Below are 24,170 nucleotides of genomic sequence, written 5' to 3' on the forward strand. Positions count from 1 at the left end.
TGAGCTTGTCTTCTTTGCTATAAAATGGAGATTAAAATATCTACCTCACAGGATTTTTGGGAGGATTATGAGAAAACATAAGTAAAACTCTGAGCACTGTGGCTGACACTAGGGAGATACTTCATAACCATTAGTTCTCTTCCCCTCTAGGCAGCACACAGATAAATGTGTACACCCACACAGGCACACATACAGCGTTAGAGACACAGACAGCCCAAGCAAACAAAACAACACAAAGACATCTGGGTGTATCCCTATTCTTTCCCCAAGCGGGGTAAGTACACAAAGACAATGTCCTCTTGCTATATTTAGAATACAGGCACAATCCTAGGGCATCCCAAAACTTGGTTCTTAATACCAAAATTTGTGTTTCTGCCTTTAAACCTCTCACCTCCAATTCTTTCTGGTAACCCTGAGTGAGTTTATTCTCTTCCTGTCTTAGCTCTGTCCACCTTGGCTGTAGCCCCCAACTGCCCCATCCTGAACCTCCGCTTGTCATCCCACCAGATCATTCCTCTCTTACCTCTTGCTGTTCTGACTGCCGCAGCTCTCTCTGGGGCTTGGTGGGCCTGGCTCTAAGGAACTGAGGGCAGAACTCACTCCCAACCGCATATCCCAGACCTCCCCATCAACTGACCAATCCCAGGATGTGACATGAAAAATGGGCCTAACAGCTGGAGGGGGCTGGGACCCACCTGTGGCAGCTGTGAGCTGGGTTTATGGGGTGCGGCCAGGGCCCCAAGAGAAGGGAGTGTCTGCAGGGCAAAGGGGCAGCGTGAGGGAGATAGAAAGTACAAGAAAAGCCTGACAGCTGAATGTCATTGTGCTGACCTCACTTAAGTTTAGGCTGCAGTTGGGGGTGTTGGGGGGAGGCACTTTTCCTAAGGCCTGGCTTCTCCTTGGACTGAGGAGGCACTGCTGGAGCTCAGAATACTCCTGCTGCTGTCAATCCCAACCGCTCCTCCATACCAGCTGGCCAGCCCACTCCTCCAGCACCCTATCTTCCTGCAGCTGCTAGGCAGGCCCTACAGTCAAACTTGGGGGCCCTTAGTGCTAATCAGCCTATAGGCCAAGCTTTGGTAAACAAGAGTGCTCAAGCTAATGCCAGCTGTGAGGTTTTACTCAAAGTCCTGGCTGGAGACAGGCTGGCTGTGGCATCCTGGAAGGGATGGGGACAGTAAGAGGCTAAGATCCTCCCTTTTTCATGGGCTTCAGAATTTTCATGCAGAGCAGCCATTCTGAGAAATGCAGCTGATTTAATCACACTGGACCAATCATCCTGTTCACCATCAAGGTGAAGAAAGTGGGTGTGTCAGGCCTGCCCGAGTTCATCTTTGGCAGCAGGTGCAGTGGAAAATATGGGTTCTGGACTCAATCAGGTCTTAATTTTAGTCTCAGGTCTGACATGTAGGCTCCTTCTGAATCCATTTATCTATAGAACAAAATGGCATTTAGTAACAGAGCTCACTCACATGCTAGCCACTACTGCAAGCACCTCAACTCACTAAATCCTCACTAAACCTTCCAAAAACTCTATGATGTATTTATCATTTTCTATATTTTGTAAATAAGTAATAAGTGGCAGAAACCATTATCTACCTCTTCCCTTCTTCCTTGACAACCAGTGTGGGTAATTTTGTTTATTTAATATATTTTATTTTATATAATTCTTACATCTTTTTTCATCTTTGCACAATGTATGCATTTTCGTTTTGGTTATATTCCCCATACAATGGTACCTCCCCCCTTATTTTGACTCTAGTCCTTCCTTCCCCCCCCACCCCTCTGGCAGTGTGTCTCTGGTTTATAGTTGCTTGTTGATTTTAGTGTGGGTAATTTTTAGCTAGTCTAATTCCATGACGGAATTCCACTCCCCTTGCCAATAGCAGGCTTAGGAATGGGAATGACACAATTCTTGCCAGTGGGATGTGAGGGGAAATAGGGGTCTTCTAAGAGAGCTTTCTTCACTCTTTTCACCTTTGGATTGTGCAAAATGTGCCGTCTGGAACTGATGCAACTATTTTGCAACCCTGAGGGTAGCAGCCAATAAATTGAAAGCAACAGAGCAGAAAGTTGACGGTGTCTGATGTCGTTGTTAAGCAGCCAAATTACCCATTGAAACTGGGTGTTATCTCTGGACCTTCTTTGTGGGAGGAAGTTTCCTTATTGTTTGACACTCTGTCTTATGTAGTACACACATGCCAACATATTTATGTACTATACATAAATTAGTCCTATATATACTAGTGTGTACACATTAGTATACATATATGTACACACACCTGCTATGGGTAAATTACATCACTGTGCTTTCAGACACAAGAAGATCTAACTTGTCAACTAATCTGAGGCTCACAGCTAGTCAGTGTCAGAGCAAGAATTGCCATTCTGTAGTGAAGTTGAAATGGAGCATAATACAGGCTTCTTTCACTCTTGTGAACCTCTGAAGGTGTTGTTCCTACCCTCAAAGCAGTCTGTAGGTTGGAAGCTAGAGTAGATACATAAATCAGTGAGCTTTTTCCTATTTTCCCTAAGGGAAGCACATCACTTCCAAAAATGCCCCCCCCCCCACTGAGGGAAAGATGGTTGGTGATCCCTTACTAGGTAGCCTAACATGGTCACCTTTCCCTTGAGAATTGTCACACACATACACACCCTCCAACACCCTAGGACTTCTGGATTCATCCCAGGCTTCTGGCCCTACTTTAGCATGGAGTTGGTTGTATCCCTGTACTCCACGCAAGTGTCAAGGAGCACTGCTCTGAGTGTCCCACCTTACCACCCAAGGTTGGCGGTTTCAGGTGCTAGAAAATGACTACTAAAATCTCATCCTTGTTAGCTCTGCAAATCTGAAGTGCCAGAGACAGAAAGCAATGGGAGGGAATACCTCATGTGGCTCAGGATACAGGCAGCAGGCATTTATAGCCTGCCATACGCCATGTATAAATTTTAAGTATGTAATAAAAGCCCTTTAAAAGGTACATTCCTTTGAACTAGCACTCTCACTTCTAGAGAAAAAAAAATAAGTATGCAAAGGTGATCTACTGTGAAGTAACAGTAAAACATTGAGAGCAATCCAAATATTCCTCAGTGAGAGTTTGAGCAAATAATTACAGCACATCCTTACAGTGGAATACTATGTAGTCATTAACATCAATGAGGTAAAATATACATGGAATGTTAGTGTTTAAAAAGCAGCAAACAAAGTAGTATATATGATCTTATTTTCATTTAAAAAATCTGTATTAAGGTATAGAAAAAATAGAGAGGTAGAGTTATACAAAGGAATCACAAGTTCTTTGGGGTCATTAAATTTTGGGGTAACTTGAATTTCTTTTCCATTTCTTTCCTATTTTTACATGACGTGAAGAATGTTAGTATGTTAAAGAGTAAATGTCTGAGAAACCAGGACCAGGATGTCTATTTCAGCACTGGCCGTATTTCAAGCTTGGACAGATCAGTAACAAGGGAGTAGGAGACTTTGTTCTGCGTGCTCCTGCTGTGATGGCAGCATGGCAAGCAGAGGCAAGAGACACTCTACTCCCTCAACTTCTTGAAAACACTTGAAGTCCTCTTCCTACTGGGTCTGACCACCTTCTTTGTTGGGACAAAGATCTGGCCGATATCCAGCAGCAGCAGGAGCCCCAGGCACATGATGGCAGGAACGTAGGTGCTCAGCGACACTTTCAGAAGTACCAAATTGAAGACAGCCCCTGGAATGGAAAGTGAGATCCCTGAAGCTCCCTGGAAGCAACTCTCCAGCCCAGTCCTCCCATTAAACACCACCTCCCCCGTACACAAACACTGTAAATTACATACACTCTTGTTCCTGGCCACCCAGAGAGTGGAAGCAAGAAGCAGGAATCAGAAGATACTTGGGGGCCTCCCTGGTGGTGCAAGGGGTTAAGTGTCACTATAAAGCTATCCGCAGCCACTGCAGCACAAGTTCGATTCCCAGTCAGGGAGCTACTCACATGGTACAGCAGACCTCTCCTGACTCGCCAGCTGCTCCCCTCAGCAGTGTATTTCAGTAGATCTGGCTGTTCTGTCTCTGATGAATCCTCTCACCCCCCAACACCTCTGGCCTGCACCCCGGCTCTTCTATGCATAAATAAATAAATCTTTAAAAAAGGAAAATACTTGGACTAATGTAGCCCCTCTAAGAGGGCAAGAAACAGGAACAATCCAGCCAAATAGGGGCTGAGGTAAGCATTTTAGAACAAATTCTCCAGGATTCTTTTTTTTTTTTTAAGATTTATTTATTTATGCATACAAGAGCTGGGGTACAGGCCAGAGATGCGAGGGTAGGGGGGTGAGAGGACCCACCAGAGACAGAATGGGGAACAGAACAGGCAGACTGACAGAAATACACTGCTGAGGGGAGCAGTGGGCGAGACAGGAGAGGTCTGCTGTGCCATGTGGGTTGCTCCCTGGCCGGCCAGGGATCAAACTCGTGCTGCGGAGGCTGTGGATTGCTCCATAGTGCGGTGCTTAACCCCTCCAGGGAGGCCCAGGATTCTCCTTTCTTAATTCTACTGAAGAGGAGTCCTAGGGGTTGGTAGTGATGTGGGAAAGATATGAAAATGAATGAAACTAGAGCTAGAAGACTGGGGGAGGGATGGTGGTGGTGGCAGCATGGCAACACCGGCCAGGGGATACAGAAGAGCCTGAAGCTGTCTGGCCTTTGAGGCAACAGCTGTTTTTCTACATCAGCAGTTCCTATGGGCAGAGCTGTTATGAAGGGGCCCGCTGGGACTGTCTGCCCCAGGGAAATTTTCTGCCTTTCTGTTCAGGGGCCCAGTTTCCCTGCTTTCTGCTCCCACCTGCCAGACACATAAGTAAGTAGCAGCTGTTCTTCCATCCTAGGAGTAGGGGTGGGGACACAGGGGTAGGGGCTTTTAAGTTACAATATATCTTAATCATGGAATCCATGCAGGTAATACAATTGATGAGGTAAAAAGTATACTGACAGATTAATGTTAAAATATATTAGGTTTAAAAAGTACCTGTTCTAAAGACCTAAAGACCAGAGCAGAAAGTACTCCCAGTTACAGAAAAAAAAGGAAAGTGGGTAAGAGCCAGGTCTTTCCAGCATCCTCCCCTAGAAGCTGCCACTTTCCCAGCCCAGTTACCCCCTTACCAATCATGAGGAGGGTCAAAAGCATGTTACTGATGTCTTGCAGAATCGGTGGGCCCAGGACCAGCAGCAACCCAGCCAGCAGTTCCAGCCAGCCCACAGCCACTTGGTAGCTCACGGGATCTGGCTGGTAGCCGAAAACCTTCAAGGGGAACACCTCAGCAAACTGCGTGAACAGGGCTTTCTAGGGATGGCAGGGAATGCCTGTCAGTCACACTCACCAAGGATCCATTGCCCAGGCTCTCCACAGGGCATAATGTACCTACATCCTCAACTCTCCAATAAAGGAGCCCCCTAGGTCAGGTCAGGTCTAGGCCTGAGGTCACCCTGGAGCGGGGAGGCCCTCCATGAGCTCTGGAATAAGAACAGACTTTATGCTTCAAGGAGAAGGGCTGGGCAGTGGTGCACAGATGGACTGATTTTCTTACCACACCTCTCTCCAGATTACAAACCAACCCCAAATTCCAGGATGAGGACACTGGGCTTGGGGCTTCTCATGATTGCCAAGGACTTGGGAACCTCACAGGTTCTCTTTCTCTGTGGCCTAGTTCCTTTTCCGGCTACTATGAAGAGAATGTCTGGTGGTGGAGTAAGGTGGGAAGGGCAGATTGTTGCTCATTATATCCTACTCCAGCCCATGCTGGGTCCTAGATCCCACGGCTGCAGATACAAGGGGAGTTGCCCTGGCCAGGAATAAATTTGTCCAGGGCCACATGACAACTTCACTCCAACCCACCTCAGTTCTACCTCCCCTACTAAGCACTGCCAGGAAGAAGCTCCAACTTGCCTGGCTCTGGGGATACACCTGCCGAAACAATTCACCACCCTCAGTCGGGAAGAAAGGGAGCATCCAAGCCGGGAGCGGGAGGTTGCCCAGGATCTCCAAGTCCGGTTTATTTGAGAAGCTGAGGGGCTGGTGGGCAAGACATGAACTTCCTGTGTCTGTAATTGGACAAGAACTAAGGGGAAACTTCTAGGCGTCCTTCCCAGGCTCCGACTCTCAGGATTCTGATTTGGGCAAGTGTCCAATTTGGGTTCCACTTCCTGACTGGCTGCATAAACTTTAGAAGATAATTTCCTCTTCAGGGCAAGTCTCCTGCCCTGGCAAGCAAGGATTAATAACCCCCTGCCTCACCAACCTCCCAAGAACTCAAGCAAAAGCCGACAGGGGTGGCGATGAAGCGCTGCCCCCTCTCCATTTCATCTTCCTCTCCCGCGCCTGGGGCGCTAGCGTTCTGCTGGTGGAGGGTGTCCCGGTTCCCTATCGACTACGTAAGCTCTAGAGAAACTCTGCAGAAGGGGTGCACACGTGAGTCGAGGTCCAGGTGTTCTTCCCCCTGCTCTAGAGACTTCTCGCCAGAAGGCAGGCGGGTGCGCCCGGTACCGGCAGGGGTAGGTGGGGGCGGGGGCGCGCCCGGCCTCGGGTAAAGCTCAGGGCCTAGCACCGGCCGCCGCGCGGCCTGACCCCCCGCCGCCGCCCACGCCGCGCCGCTCACCATCTGCTCGGCCGCGGGAGCGGAGATCTGACCCGAGAGCTTGGCCAAGCCCGTGAGCGAGAAGAAGCCACCCAGCAGGACGCGCAGAGCGGCGAGCGCCATGGCCGCGCGGTTCGCGGCGAGCGCCATGAACGCGCGGCGGGTCCCCAGGGCGGACCCGCCGAAATCACGCCCCCTGCCGCCGGCTCGTTTTCTCCCTCCAGACGGCGGGAGGCCGCGCCCCGCCAGTTTCCCGAGCCTTCCGAGGGTTGCCACCCCTTGCCCCGCCCAGCTCTGGTGGCCGGAGGCCGGGCGTTTGGGCGCGCCAGCCCATTTCACAGATCGGGCCGCTGAGGCGCGCTGGCTCCCGACCAAACGTGCCCTCTGGATTCTGGGCAAGTCTGTCTCTCGGCCAACGCGGCGTGGAGCCAAACTTGGGTATCAGGATGTTATGCCCGGAAGGGCTGTTACCATCAAAAGACCCACTTCCTTCCTGCCTAGGCCACAGTGTCCTGAGCTGTCGCCTCACCTCAGCGCGCCTCAGTTTCTCTCCTGCAAATGGGGATGCGGCCCTTATCAGCTCTTAGATCTATAAGGGGCCTAGCACAACGACTGGCACATACATGGGACACCTCAAAAAGTTGTTTGCAAATCGGTACTGGCTTATTATTGGTAATAAACCAGTAACTAATAATTACAAAATATGTTGTTCTTTTACGTCTTTGTTGAAATATATTTTCCCTCTTAATTTCTCTCAGCAAAAATTAGTAACTGAAAGGTGTTTGAAAATTCAGAAATTTGCAACCAGAAGACAGCGTTTTACTGAAAAACCTTTTAGACCTGGGATGAGCAAATTACGGACCAAATTTGGTCTGCTATCTGGCTTTTTTAAACTCCCTCCCCCTCCTAACAATGTTTGCTCAGATTTTTTAAATACTAAAAAAAAATTTAAGCAACTTTCATGTCACATGAAAATTATAAAATTCATATTTCAGTGTTCATAAATTAAAAGTTCACTGCTACACCACAGAACTGCGTAGTTAGCCCTGTAGTCTAAAATATCTACTACCTGGGCCTCCCTGTTGGCGCAGGGGTTAAGTCTCAGCACCATCAAGCTATCACCAGCCACTGGCAGGAGTTCGATGCTGGCCAGGGAGCTGACCCACATGGGGCAACAAATGGCCCGTCTTGCCTCCTGCTCCCCTCAGTAGTGCAATTCAGTAGATCTGCCTATTCTGCTCCCCACTGTCTCTTGACCACCCCCCACACCTCTGGTCTACACCCCCATTCTTATATGCATAAATAAATCTTAAAAAAATCAAGTAAATACATACAATATCTACTACCTGACTGACCCTTTATGAAAAAATTATGCTAAATCCAGGTCTAGTGGGTCAGTGAGACCCTAACAAGGTTTCACACTTGTGCTGCTTCCATTTCTTGTTCACTAAGCTGCTGAAATCTTTGCTTTCTCTCAACCTACCCACAACCTCTTGGAGTGGTGGCTGGCTGGCTAAGATTAAAAACTCCCCTGTGCTACTGGAGGCCAAACTGTTTCAAAATCCAGGTATGCTATTACATTATAAATAGGGCCTTTAATTATCTTCTGCCACTAATACAAACTATTTGATCAGTTGGTAAAATTCTCAGCCCTGGACTATTAAAATGATATGCAATGCATAAATATTAAATTCCTCAACAAAATGAAATATTATTAAAACACTTATTTAATCACTGAAAACACATATACACATTAGGAAATTATATTTTAGGATACTCATCTCATACAAAATTTAACACAAAATTATAGACTTTGATAATAAGCATTTTGCATGTTTTGCTATTCTTTCTCCTTTACTAATTTTTCTATTCTTGGGATTAAAGATGTGACAGCAAGTCTTAGGGCAGGACCAGAAACCAACAGATTTCTTTGTTTTGACTCAGTCAAAGCTGAAAACGTAGCATCACATAAATAGACAGTTGAAAAGGGCAGTAGCAATTTCATTGCCTTTTCATGGAGTTCTGGGTATCTTGTCTTTGCATTTATCCAAAACTGAGTTACAGACATTGATTTAAATACTGATTGTAATTCTAAATCTGAAGATAACTGTGCTAGTTTTTCTTCTTCAAAGTCTGTGAGATTACTATTTTGGTGGTTTGTAAAAGGATTAATTATCCATAAATTTCCTGAACGCAAGTCTTCTTCAGGTGGATAGCAGTCATTGAACATTTGGGATAGTCCTTCCAGGTGCTCAACAATAATGCTTGCAATGTGTCTCATATTTAAGTCTGATGAGTTTGAGAATTCAGAAAATGAAGGAAACATGTCATAATCATTCTCTTGTGTGCGCTTGAACCACATCTTTAACTTTTTCTTAAATACATCAATTTTATTGTACAAACTGAAGAGAGTCGTCATAGTTCCTTGGAGACTTAAATTTAGTTCATTTATAAGTGAAAAAATATCTGATAAGTAGGCCAGCTTTGCAATCCATTCCTCATCAAGAAAATACTTGGCCAAATCTGAACGCTTTTGATTTAAAAAAATTTCAATTTCATGTCGTAATTCAAATAATCTTGTTAAAATACTCCCTCTCAACATCCAACGTATTTCAGCATGAAGTGGTAGATTCACATGCTCAGATCCCATCTCTTCACACAAAATTGTTAACATACGTGAATTCAGTGCATTGCTCTTTATAAAACTTAAAATTTGTGCAGACTGTAAAAGAATTTCATGTAAGCATGGAGACATCTTTTCTGCTGCTAAATGTTCACGGTGAATAATACAATGTGTAAATGCCACTGTACTCCTGGTAACTTCTTGAATTTTTGTCCTTAAACTAGAACATCTGCCAATCATGCTTGCAGCCCCATCTGTACAGAGACCAACACAATGTTTCCAATTCAAAGATTTACTAGTAATATATTTATTTACTAGTTCAAATATTTCAAAACCAGTTATTTGAGAAAGTGTTTCAATGCAACATAGTAATTCTTCTTTTACATCACTACAATCATAATCAATGAAACGAATATAGCACAAAAGAAAGGTGGTATTTGAGACTTCTGATGACTCGTCTATCTGAAGGGCAAACCACTTTGACTCTCTGACTTTTTCAATTAGCTGATCTTCAATATCTGCAGACAGTTCATCAATCCTGTGTCCAATTGTATTATTAGAAAGAGGAATAGTTTTCATTTTGTCTCCAGCACTTGAACCCAAAACTTCTGAACACATTTCTACTAAATAGGGTTTAATTAACTCTTCAGCAATGGAGAATGGCTTCTTGCTGGCAGCAATTTGGAAAGCAATTAAATAAGAAGCTTTCACAAGGGACTTTTCAACTAGTAAACACTTTTTTAAAGAATTGTTTTGACATTCCATTTCAAGAAATTTTTGTTCAAAAAAATCTACTGGTTTATTTTCTAACTCTGAATGTTTTGTCTTCAAATGATGAGAGAGATTTGCTGGCTTCATGTTTTCACTGGGTAAGATTTCTCCACAAATGATACACTGTGGTTTTGGTGAACTTTCTTTTGATCCCGGGCAGATAATAAAACCAACTTTTAAGTATTCCGCATCATAAGTATGGAAAAAACCCATTCTTTTTTTCTTTGCAGGTGGAGAATCAAGTTCCACATCATTTTTCTCATTAGGCATGGGTAAATCTGAATGAAATATTTGAATCATTGTTATTTTCAAAAATAAATAATGTTCTTTGTGCTTTTCCTCAAACATTTAAAATGTACATTACTACTTACATTTCTCAAAAGAACCTCATACTAAAGTTTAAACACAAACCATAATACTTCCATGATGCCATTAAAAACTGAATTTCTCCTTCACTCAAAGGTTGGTTACTAATGTAGTGAAACTGGAGGCTGTGGTACATGTACTAGTAATGCTATATATTCAACAGATTATTGAAATTAAGGCTGATGTCTGCAGAATATGATAAATTAAAAATAAAATTATTTAGGGCCTCTCTGGTGATGCAAGGGGTTAAGATGCAATCTATGAAGCTATTTGCAGCCACTGCAGCACAAGTTCAATCCCCGGCTGGCCAGGGAGCAACCAAAATGGTACAGCAGACCTCTCCTGGCTTGCCCGCTGCTCCCCTCAGCAGTGTATTTCAGTCAGTCTGCCTATTCTGTTCCCCACTCTGTCTCTGGTGAATCTTCTCACCCCCTCCCCCACATCTCTGGCCTGTACCCCAGTTCTTGTATGCATAAATAAATAAATCTTATTAAAAAATAAAATTATTTTACTTTTAAGACTCTTGGAAAAAGGGGAAAACAAATGTTGCAAAACGTTGGCATTCAATGAATCTAGATGAAGGATATATTAATGTTCATTGTGCTCTATGTTCAATCTTTCTGAATTTTGAAATTTTCAAAATTAAAGTTGGAAAAAAAAATAAGGGTTAATTATTAGATCTAATATCCAGTGTCAGTGAAGGTAGAGAGAAATGAAACTGCTGATTGGAGCATAAATTGATATAACTTTTCAGGAAGGCAATATACACCAAAAGCCTTAAAACTCTAGTTTTTGAATCAATAATTCCACTATTAAGGATTTATCCAAAGGACATAAAAGGACAAATGAACAAAGGTCTACTTATTGTTTAAAGTATTAAAAATCTATAAGCAATTTAATTGCTGATTTTTAGGGGGAGAGATTATGTTACATACACTGGAATCCATGCATTGGTTAAGCATCTCAATGTGTTTTTAAACTTATATTGAGGGCCTTCCTGGTGGTACAGGGGTTAAAGTCTCAGCAATATCATTATCTCCAGCTACTGGAACATGAGTTCAATCCCCAGCCAGGGAGCTAACCCATATGGTGCAGCAGACCTCTCCTGTCTCACCCACTGCTCCCCTCAGCAGTGGATCTATTTCAGCAGATCCACCTGTTCTGCTCCCCACTCTATCTCTGGTGAATCCTCTCAACCCCCCGTGCCTCTGGTCTACAGCCCAGTTCTTGTATGCATAAATAAATAAAAACAAATCTTAAATAAATAAATTTATATTGACATGGAGTGATGTTACCAACGCAATGTCAAATGAAAAAGTAGTTTACAACAGCATAAAGAAAACAATATTTAATCTAGAAATTTAAAAAATGTTAAGTACACACATACCCACACATATTGATATCCATGGATCCTTTCCTACCTTCCACATGGGCATGTGGCATGTAATATAAATTCATGTACACAAAGAGTGTATCATTTTAACAGAAACATAAAACAATCAAAACTACTAAGGAAAGAAAATAGGCTTCTCAACTCCTACCAAAAGAAAGGCCCCCTGATGATCACTTGTTAATAGACTAGCTTTTAAATATAGCATATTCCATAAAACATTAAAAACAAAAATTTAGAAGTGCTTTGGACAGAGTAGGTTGTGAAGTTACTGCAAATATAAGAGTACTGAGTTTAAAAAGAGTTAACATGGATTGGGACAACAGTTTATAATCTTTTCAAGTATGAATTCAAATAATCTTCCTGATCATCAATACCTCAGACGTAAGGTGATACTTTCAGTAACAAACAAATCAATTTAATGTTTTCTAAAAAAAGAACCAAGGTTAAATCACTAACCCTTTTAACTAAATTTGTATCTTAGTAATTATAATAGCTGGTCTGTATATCTGAAAAACAGCAGTGCACACCAGGAAATGTTTATCCCCTCTACAAATAATGTACTGTATGCACATGGAGTCAATTTAGCAGTTATTAGTGTAAATGACAACCATTACAAAAGGACTAAATCAGATGTTAAAAGTATATGATCCAAGAATTAATGTTTTTACATTTAAAACACTGTCAAAGATTTTCATTTCCTTTCTTAAAATAAAATAGACAACAAGCAAATCAGAAAACAAACTTTCTACATGTGGAAAGCACAGAACACATACCTGTCTGACATTCCTTGTGCTGTGTATGTGGTTTGCATGAGGTAGCCTTGGTCTGTGTGACCGGCTTGCACAATACTGCTTTGTTCTTTAAAAGTCTGAAAGACTGGGAAGATGTAAGTTTCATGGCATCTGTCTGTGTACTTCCCTAAGTTAAAAGCAAATTCAGAAATCAGAGGGAATTTGTTTTTTAGTATCTTATCACTGAATGTGATTGCTATTAATTAAAAGTGGCATATATCAAGGGAATGATTCTGAAATAGTGGTCGCCATAAAGAAGTCACTTTGAAAAGCATACACTAATTCCTAATTCTTCTAATCAGCATCAATTCCACTGACTGACTCTTAAAAAACACTGTCTATAGTTAGCACTAAAAACATCTTACTGATTAGGACAACTGGTTATTCAGAATAAAAACATCTTACTGATTAGGACAACTGGTTATTCAGAAAAATAAATCCAACCTCAGGTCCTTATGCAAAATGACATTCAATATTGATTAAAGACCTCTACATGAAAAAAAATGAAGCTTTAATCACTGAAGTACTTGCAAATGACCTGAAAGTACGCTTTAGAAAAGGTATTCTTTAGAGTTAAAAACAAAATAGAAAAGATTCCCAATTTGACTATCCCAAAATTTTTTGCAAAGGACTTCATAAAACAATGTCAAGGGGTGGGAAAATGTATTTAAAGTATGTTTTCGTCATTCAATTAATATTTCTTGAATGTTTACTACAAGTTAGGCACTGTTCCACACCCTGGGGATACAACAAAATACAGGACAAAGTCCTGCTCTTATAGGTTTTACATTCTAGAGGGAGACACAGGAAATAAACAAGTAAAACAAATATGTTTAATTCTGGGTAGTGATAAGAACCTTGGAAAGAAATAAAGCAGAGTAAGGGAATGGATAAAGGTAACTTTAGAGTCAATTTTTTTTTTTTAAGATTTTATTTTATTTATTTATACAAGCACTGGGTACAGTCAGAAGCACGGGAGGGTGAGAGAATTCACCAGAGGCAGGGCAGAGAGCAGAACAGGCAGACTGATGAAGTACACTGCTGAGGGGAGCAGCGAGCAGCAGGAGAGGTCTGCTCGCCATGTGGGACCCCCCGCCCACGGCCGGGGATCAAACCGGAGCTGCAGAAGCTGCAGGCAGCCTCGCAGCCCAGTGCTCAACCGCTGCGCCACCGGGGAGGCACATAGAGTCAATTTTTTAACAGAAACTTTCTGAATATTCAAAAGAGCAAGTCATGTAAAGGTCTCAGGTCAAAGAATTTCAGACAGAGTTATGGTAGGTGCAAAAGCTCCAAAGCAGAAAGAGCCTGGCAAGCTTTAGGAACATCGGTAAGAGCGAGACTAAAATAAGAGTAAGCAAGGGCTAGATTGATGTGTTTGGAGAGGTAAGCAGAAGCCAAAGTGTGTAGGCTCTAGAAGGTCTTAGCTTAAAAAAAAAATAAGAGTTGTATTTTTAGTTTTATGGGAAGATATTGAAGGTTATATTAACATTTTCTTCTCAAAGAGGTAATAGATGTGACAACTCTGAATTATGTAATAATTCAAAAGGTATAAAAGTACATACATGAAATTTCCTTTGCCCCTCTGCCAGATGGGCATACTCAACCTTGAACACACCACCACTGTCCCCAGTCTCTTGTATCCTTCCAGAGGTGGTCTGTGTAATTAAAGAAGTTACTTCTGACTACAAACGGCAGCATATTATTAGCAAGCTTCAGCATCCTACTCTGTCACTTAGCAAGCAGTCTCGGAGGTATATTTACTTAACTGTATAAAGTTGCCTAGTAACAGCCTTATACATTCAATGTATCATAGGTAATATGAAGAGTCTCTGCTGCTGAACATTTAAACATTACAAATCTTTTACTACTATAAACAGTGCTATAGTGAATGTTCCTACACATAAATGAAGTCTACATGTGCTAGTATAGCTATAGAATAAGGTCTTCTATAGAAGAGCTCACACTGGTTGGTCAAAAGTATATTAACAAAAATGAATATACTGCAAAAAAAAAATTCTATGCAATTTTTTTGAATTGATGTAATATCAGATGAAATTCAAAGATTAAATTAACAAACTATGGGAGGAAATGGCCCCTTTTCCCGCACTCAGGCCTCTTCAGAAGCAGCCACTATTATCTATTTTAACTGCCTTTTAGAGATATTCTATAGAAAGGTACAAGCATGTGCCTTGTATGTATGTGTGGATATTTAAAATACAAATGGCAGCAAGCTTTGGTTTTGTCTCCTCCCCTTATTATATTTGAGACTACTCTATGCCTGTAAATACAGAGCATTGTATGGCATTCCATTGTATGAAAATACCATGTTGAACTAAGTTCCAACAAAGCCACTGTGAATGCTTCTGGAGGGGACTTCATTTGCCAGGTGGAACTGGAGAGAGGAGTGCATTTCAGGACCTATCCAGGGAGGGCTATTTCCTTTCCTTTCCTTTTTTATTTTTTTTAAAAGATTTTATTTTATTTATACAAGAACCGGGGTACAGGCCAGATGCGCAGGAGGGTGAGAGGATTCACTAGAGACAGAGCTGGGGGGCGGGGGGACAGAACAGGCAGAGTGACTGAAACACACTGCTGAGGGGAGCAGCGGGCGAGACAGGAGAGGTATGCTCGCCATGTGGGTTGCTCCGAGGCCAACAGGGATCAAACTGGCACTGCTTCACAGCACTGCACTCAACCGCATGCACGACCAAGAATGCCCTTATTTCCTTTTCTAATTTCCACATTAACTCAGGCAGAATTCACCATGGTCCTGGACCACCAATGAAACAATTAGTCTGTTTTCAAGCTGTCGCTACTATAAACAATGCTACAATTCATATTCTTATACATACTTCATTTCATAAATGTGTAAAACATAAAGGGTAAATTCTTAAAAATGACACTCTAGGGTAAAATATTTACATTTTAAATTTTAACAGGTTTTACTAAACTGCCCTCTATAGTTTTACCCATTTACACTATTAGCAATATATTAAAATGTTTTTACAGTGCTATCCATCATTTTCCTCTTTGCCAATCTGATATAACTGTAATTCCATCTGGGATTTCTTTAACTCTGAAATTGAATAGCTTTGCATATGTTTAAGAAATATTTTTATTTCCTAGTCTGTAAACCTGTGTTTCACACTTTGATCCATTTTCCTTTGGGTGGTAGGTCTTTTTATTAATTCATGGAAGTTCTTCACATATGAAAAACATACCCTTTAAGGACAAGAGTTGCAAGCTCTTTCTTCACCTGTCTTTTGACTTTGAAAAGTAACTGGTTTTCCCTAACAAATCTTTTATGGCTTCTGGAATTTATGACATATTTAGAAAGGTGTTTTCCACTTCTGCCTTATTAAATTCCTTTCCTATATTTTTTCCTAGTACCTTTTCTTTTTTTTGACATTTCACTTTTCTTTTCTCCACCTGGACTTCATTTTGATTTAAAGAGTGACGTAGAAATCCCAACTTCATTTTCTTCCATATCTACTCAGTTGTCACAATACTAATTTATTTATTGAATAATCTAGATTTCTTCAACTGATCTGAAATGCTAACTTTATTACTTCTAAATTCATATATATATTTCATATATTCATATATATATTTGGATCTACTTCTGGGCTTCTTCTCTAGAGCTGTTTGTCTACTCATGATTACAGTACTGTTGTTTTAACTAGGTAGCTTAATATAAAAATTTGTAGTTTTCCTATGATTTTGGAAAATAGCTCTTCCCCTTCTTCATTCTTCAGAATTTCATTGAAGGTCTTTAAGCGGTGGGGTTACACAGCCTGATTTGTGTTTTAAGATCATTCTGGCAAGAGTATGGAGAAAAAATCTGCAAAAAGCAAGAATGGAAGCAGGACGGTGGGGGGAGGTTGCTGCAATAATCCTGAAGACAACGGTGGCTCTGACTAAGGTTGTAGCAATAGGAGTGGTTAAGAAATAGGGAATACTGAAAAAGGAGTCTGAAGAAAATAAAAGGTTCTATTTTAGACATGTTGTTTGAGATGGTTATTATTGATTTAAGGATAAATGTCAAGCAGGCAGTTGGACACATGAATCTGAAACTCAGAGGTCAGGGCAAGAGAAGTAAATCTGAGAACCAGCCACCATCAAGATAGTGTTTAAAACCACAGAACTGTGAAAATCCCCTAGGAGTTACAGAAATTGAGAAAAGTGCCATGTCTGATGTCTGGGAGTGTAATGAAGACGACAATTCAAGAAGAAAGGCAAGATCAGTGTGTTAAATGTTACTGAAAGCCTGGCAAGATGAGAACTGAAAACTAACCACTGGACTTAGCGAAATAAGACAGATGACTTTGACAAAGATCAGTTTCAGTGGAGCTGTCCAGACAAAAGCCTGCTTGGTGTGAGCTAAAGAAAGGTAACAGATAAGAAAAGAGAAGCAGTGAGTAGAGGCAAGGATTATGGAGAGCAGAGAAATAAGAGAGTTTCTGGAGCACACAGTGTTAATAAGAAGTCTTACTGTTTCCGTGTTGATGAAAATGATGAACAGAAAGGGAGGAGGGGGACACAGAATATGCCAAATTCTATAAATAAGAAAAAGACAATTTAACATAAAAATGAGGGAAATTCAAAGAAAAGAAAATTTCAAATGTCAAAAAACAGGAATATAAGCAAACTCGCTAGTAATAGGGGGACATGCAAAATAAGACAAATAGAAAGTTATCAAACAGAATGGCAAAAAAAAAAAACCAACCTTTGATCTGACAAACACTAAAATGATGGTGCTGCTGTGGGAAATTGGTACAATTGTAAACTGCTGGTGGGAGTAAAAATAGAAACAACTCTGAAGGAAAACTAAAAGTGCAAATACACATTGACCCTAAAATTCCCCTCTTCCATATCCACACTACAAACACCTGCACACAAGAAAACACGTAAAAGAATGTTCATTGTAGCAGAGATTTCTAACAGTGATAAACTGGAAGCAACCTAACATTCCTCAATTGGACAAAGCATAAATAAAATGTGGTACCTATAATACTATACAGCAGTCAACAGGAATGCTCCAAATCTATTAAGTGTCACATGGATTTTTTTAACAACAGTATTAATATTTTCCATGGATTTATATACATAAATGTAAAAAATTAAAAATGGACTGAAAAGACATACACTAAAATGATAATAGTAGTGGCATCTAGGGGTGTGAAAAGCTGATAGTAAATACAAAACAAAAAACGTAGAATTTTTTTTTAAAAAGGAGGTGGGCAAATGAGCCAAATATCAAGATGGTGAGAATCCAATGGAGCAGGGATTGGAATGCATGGTTCATGGACAAAACCAGTCCACCACCTATTTCTGTAAACAAAGTTTTAATAGCACACAGTGACTCATTTTTATTGACTATGGTTATTTCTACCTTACAATGGCAGAGGTGAGGAGTTTCAACAGAGATCACATAACTCCAAAGCCTAAAATAGTTACTATTTAGACTTTTAAAGGAAAAGTTCTTGCTGACTTTTATAGATTTCCTTCTTTGTACTTTCTTGGAGATATGGGAATTTCCCCCAAATTTAAGATAATTTAAATGACTTTAAGGAGATTCATACTAAAGTCCCAGAGAAACAAGATTCTTAAACTGTTTTTTTTTTTTTAAATTTATTTATTTGTTTTGTTTATACATGCACTGGGTACAGTCAGAAGCGTGGGAGGGTGAGAGAATTCACCAGAGCCAGAGCAGGGAGCAGAGCAGACAGAAGGACCGAAGGACACTGCTGAGGGGAGCAGCGGGCGGCAGGGGAGGTCTGCGCACCATGTGGGACCCTCCTCCGGTGGCCGGGGAGCAGCCGGGGATCGAACCGGCACTGCAGAGGCTGCGGGCAGCTTCGCAACCCAGCGCTCAACCGCTGAGCCACCGGGGAGGCCCTGTTTTTTTTTTTTTAATCACAAGAGTACTACATTATTTATTATTATACTTTTTATAGACTAAACTGAAAATATTAATCAAGGCCATTTTGTAACACAGTTAAAATGAGAGGTGAATTAGAGATGTTCTCAGGGAAGACATATAGGACAGTCACATTTAATATGATGCTGTTTCTGAAAACCCTAAATAATTCAAAACTAATATAACTCAAGACTAATTGTCCCATACATATAAAGCAGAGGAGGGATGCATTCTCGGAGAAAATAAATCTATAAGCAATACAGAATATTTTTATAATACACATCAATATAAAACATAATATACCAATTCCTTAATTATGAGTTAATAACAAAGATAGCTGCAAACACAGTAACTGCATAAATTTTAAATATCATTTATGCACAATAAGTAATATAAAAATAACTACAAAGCTAAAAATATTTCACTAACTAATGAGGAAAGTGCGTGAAAATAAGACAAGTGACCATTATCATCTTCGTTATCATCATCATCATATCATCTTCAAACAAAACAAACAGGAGAGTTAAGTGGTATCAAATTAGGACAAGCTATGTCTCTATATAGTAAACGGTGGCCTAATTCACTGTAAGACTTTTGCTAACAAATTAATCTGACATGATTTTCTGTTTTCTTTTTCACTAAGATTTCTTGATAGGCAGACACACTTCCCATCTCTCACCCTGCCACCATAGAACAGTAATCCGCATTTGGATAATCTCCAGAAAAAGCTACTATTGATGAAAAATGGTCAAAAGTCTTTGTCAGTCACCACTACTAGCTGATGCCCTGAAGGCCAGGTTAATTGCAGAGGACCTCTTCCAGCTACCTTTGTTTTTTCTAATTTGGCAAGTCTTCTTTTATTAATCCATGGCAAACAACCCAAACAAGATTTTATCTTTCATCCCATTCACAACTCAAGCAAAATCTCCTCCATCAAATTTCACAAATCTACTTCTTTACCACTTTCACAGATTATTAGCAGATGTAATCTTCCAAGTTAAAACCTCCTTAAATTATGGTAAAGCTGAAATGTTTTGATAGCTTCAGAGTTAGCTCTTAAAACCTTGGTGGGCTTTAAAATTAGAAAGTCAGGGCCTCCCCTGGTGGCGCAAGGGTTGAGCGCTGGGCTGCAAAGCTGCCCGCAGCCTCTGCAGCGCCAGTTCGATCCCCAGTCACTGGCAAGGGTCCCACATGGCGCGACAGACCTCTCCTGCCGCGCCCGCTGCTCCCCTCAGCAGTGTATTTAATCAGTCTGCCTGTTCTGTTCCGCGCTCTGTCTCTGGTGAATTCTCTCACCCTCCCGTGCCTCTGACTCTACCTGGTGCTTGTATAAATAAATAAATCTTTAAAAAAATAAAATAAAATAAAATTAGAAAGTCAGCTGTGAGTTGTAGCTAACCTTTTTGTCTCAATGTCACCTCTTTTCAAATCACAAAAAATACTTCATGCCTTAGCACAGATGACAGCGTGACCTGAAGGGTACATTATAGCACACTGCTCTTACCACTGGGTTACCAGGCTTTCTTTCATGCATTCCATTATCCTTGCCTGTTTTATAAGACAATTTTGGCAATTAAAGGGTATACCTACTTTAAAGCTGTTTTGGGGGGGGTTTTTTTTTTGAGCATTATCTCTAATATTCAGCAAGGTTCATGCTCCTAAATTAACAGCAGAGAATATCATGGCAGTGGTCTGGTCTTCAGAGTTTTATCACATCTAACTTATGTTCCAAATTTATTAAATTGTGGGCATACTTTTTTAGCACTAGCACCACCAAGAAATGAACTTGAATGACAATGTTATTAAAAAAAATCACTTGTAACTGTAACACAAGTAAATGTTAAGGGACTAGCACAGTGCCTCCCCGGTGGCACAGCAGTTAAGCACTGGGCTACGAAGCTGCTGCCCATAGCCTCTGCAGCTCCGGTTCGATCCCTGGCCACCGGCAAGGGTCCCACATGGTGCACAGAACTCTCCCGCCGCCCGCTGCTCTCCTCAGCAGTGTACTTCGTCAGTCTGCCTGCTCTGCTCTCTGCTCTGCCTCTGGTGAATTCTCTCACCCTCCCGAGCTTCTGACTATACCCAGTGCTTGTATAAATAAATAAATAAATCTTTAAAAAAAAAAAAGAGAGACTAGCACAACAATCATCAATAACACTAATCCAAGATCCAACATATTAGGTTCACATAATATTGACAATTTTGTTTTCCTGCTAAAATGATGCTGACTCTGGACAACAATGACATAGCTGCAATCCTTTCAGCATGCCAGATTTGAAATTATGCATTTCTACAAAAAATTTTAATTTTGGAAAGTTTCTCAATATTTCAACTTGATAAATAAAATGGGAATTTAAATGTTTTTACTTTACACTATTTTCAGTCTCAAATGATGCACAGATGCATAAAATGTCAACACTGAACTTTTCAAGACTTTCTAGTCTAAGGAAAAATACTTGGATATAGTAAAAGGGCAAAAAAAGCAGCTAAATGGCATTATTAAGTACTTAAAGAAATTAAGGTGTCAGAACACACACAATAAATCAGGAGTGCATTCTTATTAGGGGTCTAGCTGGTTCATAACATATTACTTCACTTCTTTTAAAGACTAAACTGCAAACAGAAATGCTCTCAGGGCCTCCCTGGTGGCACAAGGAATTCAGCACAGCACCGTGAAGCTATCCTCTGCAACATGAGTTCGATCTCTGGCTGGCCAGGGAACTATCCACATGCCGCAGCAGACCTCTCCTGTCTTGCCTACTGTTCCCCTCAGCAGTGTATTTCAGTCAGTCTGCCTGTTCTGTTCCCCACTCTGTCACTGGTGAATCCTCTCACGCCCTGCACCTCTAGCCTGTACCCCAGCTCTTGTATGCATAAATAAATAAATTTTTAAAAAAAAATGGAGACTTGCTTTGGATTAGGCTTTGGCTTAAGGGAATGTTATGGAATATTTGATCTATCCAGACTACTAAAACTTTCTTCTTATCACCAACAGTGTTTCACTTTCTTATCATGCATATATTTACTGGAATAGCACTTTTAATTTCCTTCAAGATTTCCTTTGCATTCACAACTTGACAAAGTGACACAAGAGGCCTAGTTTTCAGCCTATTTCAGCTTGCAGCAAGCCGACCTTACTAAGTTTAATCGCTTCTAGCTTTAGAGTTAGAGTGAGAGATGAGTGACTCTTCCTTTCACTTGAATACTTAGAGGCCAATACAGGGTTACCAAAGGTCTAATTTCATTATTGTTGTCTCAGAGACTAGGGAAGCCACAGGAGAAGGAGAGAAATGGGGAAGAGCAGGTGGCTGGAACAGTCAGAACACACAAACATTTATGGATTAAGTTTCTGTTTTATATGAGCATAGTTTTTGGCACCTCAAAACAACTACAATGGTAATCAAAGATTACTGATTACAGGTCACCAAAACAAATGTAATAATGAAATAGTTCGAACTATTGTGAGAATTACCGAAATGTGACACAGAAACATAAAGTGAGCACATGCAAGTAGAAAAATGGCTCCTACAGACCTCCAACACGGGGCTGACACAAACCTTCAATTTATGAAAAATGCAATTATCTGCGAAGAGCAATAAAAGTGAAGTGCGATAAAATGAGGTATGCCTGTATCCAAAATAAAATAATCCTAAATGTCATTATCAGGAAAAATATTAACAATAAAACTTACATCTTCTACGATCTCTGTTGCCTCCTTAGTAACCGCTCCTGTTATAAATTAAAATATACATTTACTGTCCCCAGAAAATATAGAAATTAAGAAGTTATTTTCCCCTCACTAAGCTCAGTAGAGCTTAGATCAGAATTTCTCAAAAAATGGTCCAAGTAAACTTGGCATCAATACGACCTGGGGGGCTTGGTAAGGTAATAATTCCTAGGCCCCAATCCCATCCTAATGTATTAGAATTTCCATTGTCAAAGGCACGTACATTAAAATCATGTGGGTTCTTAAAAAAATAAACTATACATACCACTTCCTTCACTACCAATGCCACCCTGCTTGCTACCCACTTCCCTCAAGAGACAAAGGGGGATTTTTTCGCATATAAATGTAATTAACACTCACCATTATAGTCTAACCAAATGCCTTTATAGCAAATCATACCTTCTAAAACACTGTTAGTATTCCCTGTGGACTGGGCAGGAGATACTTTTGCCAGTGACACCACATTGATTATAACTGGTGTTGTGTTTGTCGTTGCAGGAGAGAGTTCCATTGGAGCAATTTTTGGCTTAGAAATATTTACTAATTAAAATAAACAGAAAGGTGAGACCTAGGATAAGCAAAAGGATCACACAAAAAAACTCCTAACAATTAAGTCTTCAAGTTACAATGCAAACATCTGTCTAACATTGGGATTGGTTATTCTGTTATATTAGTGTTCGCTAATCAGGGCTAAAGAGAGTCTGATTCTCTACCTCAAGTATTATTTAATAGGTAAAAATAAAGGAGTTAGTTGCAGGATTAACTGGGTTTTTCTATTAATAAATATTAAAATTTCTATACTTAAAGTTGCTTCAAATAAAAATTTAACATAATTTTTTATAAATAAGTTGAAGTAGTAGCCCATCTACACAAGCAGCCGTTTTGTTAATTCACATTATACCATCTTAGGTCTCTGGGAATGGATGGCCCACACAAAAGATTAGCATACAACATATGTGATGAAAGTGATTATTAATAAGACTATTACAAAGGGAGGCAAGGACCAGGTAGTAAGGATCCAAAGCATGTGGATTCTGTCAATTCAGCAGCACTCCACGCTTTGATAGGAGAACATAATCATAAGTATTTTTAATATAACTCACAGAAGTACTACGTTGGGGAGCTACTTTAAGAACATGCCACATACCTATTCATATGGATATTTTGAACACATTAGCTGTCCTAGTTGCAAAATTATTTCTTTCTTAGCCAGGAAAAACTTTGCTTCCCATGAAGAACTGGTCTACTTTATTTTCTGTGCTATAATTAATGTGTTATTCTTCTTCCCTTGGCTATAAGTGAGCTATGGATCAAATCTTACACCAGTAACAACAACTATTTTACTTTTTCCCCCTCTGTTTGCCCTGATTTTCTATTTTAATATCTAGTTTATTAACTAAACAGCATATATCTCTTATTGTAAGTTACTGATGTACAGATAAATCCAATCAAAAGCAATCAAATCTAATTTTCCTATAAACTTAGTGCTTATAACACATTGATTTCTTGATGTGTTTCATTATGATAATAAAAGGCAATAGGATTACTATTCTCTCAAGGACAATCTTTAAAAACTCTTACAGAAAAATTTAAGGAAATTCAGATTATTTGAAGCCAGTGAAATTTTCTTCTTAGTATATTATTGGAACTATGTATACTGATAATATTCCTAGCACTGGCATAAGAATATCATTAGCCAAGTTTAACTTTACCTTTTTTTTGTGAAAGAGAGTCATTTGTAATTTGCTGATGACAAAACTCCAAGACACAAAATAGGTTACAGAAATGTTTGATGTTTCCTCGCCATTTTATGGATTCACTTAGCTTACCCTGTCGTTTACAACCATCACACTTGGCCATCTAAGAAAGAAATTTGTAAGGCAGGACAGGCTTAAAACTATAAAATAATGAAAAGAGAACAATCATAAAACCAGAAGGCACTACGAAAACAGGATATATGAATAAGA

General features: G+C 40.3%; 2 protein-coding genes across 13 annotated transcripts in view; both read right to left on the bottom strand.

Annotated features, from left to right (window-relative positions):
* Positions 1 to 1,770: 1,770 nt before the first annotated feature.
* TMEM35B (transmembrane protein 35B) lies at positions 1,771 to 6,774 on the bottom strand. 2 transcript variants are annotated; one of them, XM_037498628.2, is made up of 3 exons: positions 6,634 to 6,774; positions 5,141 to 5,321; positions 1,771 to 3,713 (listed from the first exon to the last, which is right to left on the bottom strand). In XM_037498628.2, the coding sequence occupies exons 1-3, from the start codon at positions 6,760 to 6,762 to the stop codon at positions 3,538 to 3,540; spliced, it is 486 nt and encodes a 161-aa protein (XP_037354525.1). In that variant the 5' UTR covers positions 6,763 to 6,774; the 3' UTR covers positions 1,771 to 3,537. The 2 variants fall into 2 exon arrangements, with proteins under 2 accessions (XP_037354525.1, XP_037354526.1); XM_037498629.1 differs by lacking the exons at positions 1,771 to 3,713; positions 5,141 to 5,321 and adding an exon at positions 5,328 to 6,050.
* Positions 6,775 to 8,052: 1,278 nt separating this feature from the next.
* Positions 8,053 to 24,170, bottom strand: part of ZMYM6 (zinc finger MYM-type containing 6) — a 35,712-nt gene continuing 19,594 nt past the window's right edge. For 8 of the 11 annotated variants that reach the window (XM_037500048.2, XM_037500044.2, XM_037500045.2 and 5 more), the window contains 6 exons: positions 23,916 to 24,063; positions 22,603 to 22,743; positions 22,168 to 22,205; positions 14,119 to 14,211; positions 12,539 to 12,683; positions 8,339 to 10,284 (listed from right to left, as the gene is read on the bottom strand). In XM_037500048.2, the coding sequence (XP_037355945.1) occupies positions 8,453 to 10,284; positions 12,539 to 12,683; positions 14,119 to 14,211; positions 22,168 to 22,205; positions 22,603 to 22,743; positions 23,916 to 24,063 (2,397 nt within the window). In that variant the 3' untranslated portion in view covers positions 8,339 to 8,452. Of the gene's footprint in view, positions 10,285 to 12,538; positions 12,684 to 14,118; positions 14,212 to 22,167; positions 22,206 to 22,602; positions 22,744 to 23,915; positions 24,064 to 24,170 lie in introns of all 11 variants that reach the window. The other 3 variants (XM_037500051.2, XM_037500052.2, XM_037500053.2) reach the window with 3 other exon arrangements.

Source organism: Talpa occidentalis, unplaced genomic scaffold (genome assembly GCF_014898055.3).
Source record: "Talpa occidentalis isolate TD23 unplaced genomic scaffold, MPIMG_talOcc4v2.1 talOcc4.9, whole genome shotgun sequence".
In the NCBI taxonomy this organism is placed as follows: Eukaryota; Metazoa; Chordata; class Mammalia; order Eulipotyphla; family Talpidae; genus Talpa; species Talpa occidentalis.

Bases quoted from the DNA above. Each gene is read 5' to 3' on its own strand.
- TMEM35B (XM_037498628.2), bottom strand. From the start codon at position 6,762: ATGGCGCTCGCCGCGAACCGCGCGGCCATGGCGCTCGCCGCTCTGCGC. The intron at 5,322-6,633 runs GTGAGCGGCGCG...TGCCATCCCTAG, and splicing joins CTCCCGCGGCCGAGCAGATG to AAAGCCCTGTTCACGCAGTT. The intron at 3,714-5,140 runs GTAAGGGGGTAA...TTTCCATTCCAG, and splicing joins TTTGACCCTCCTCATGATTG to GGGCTGTCTTCAATTTGGTA.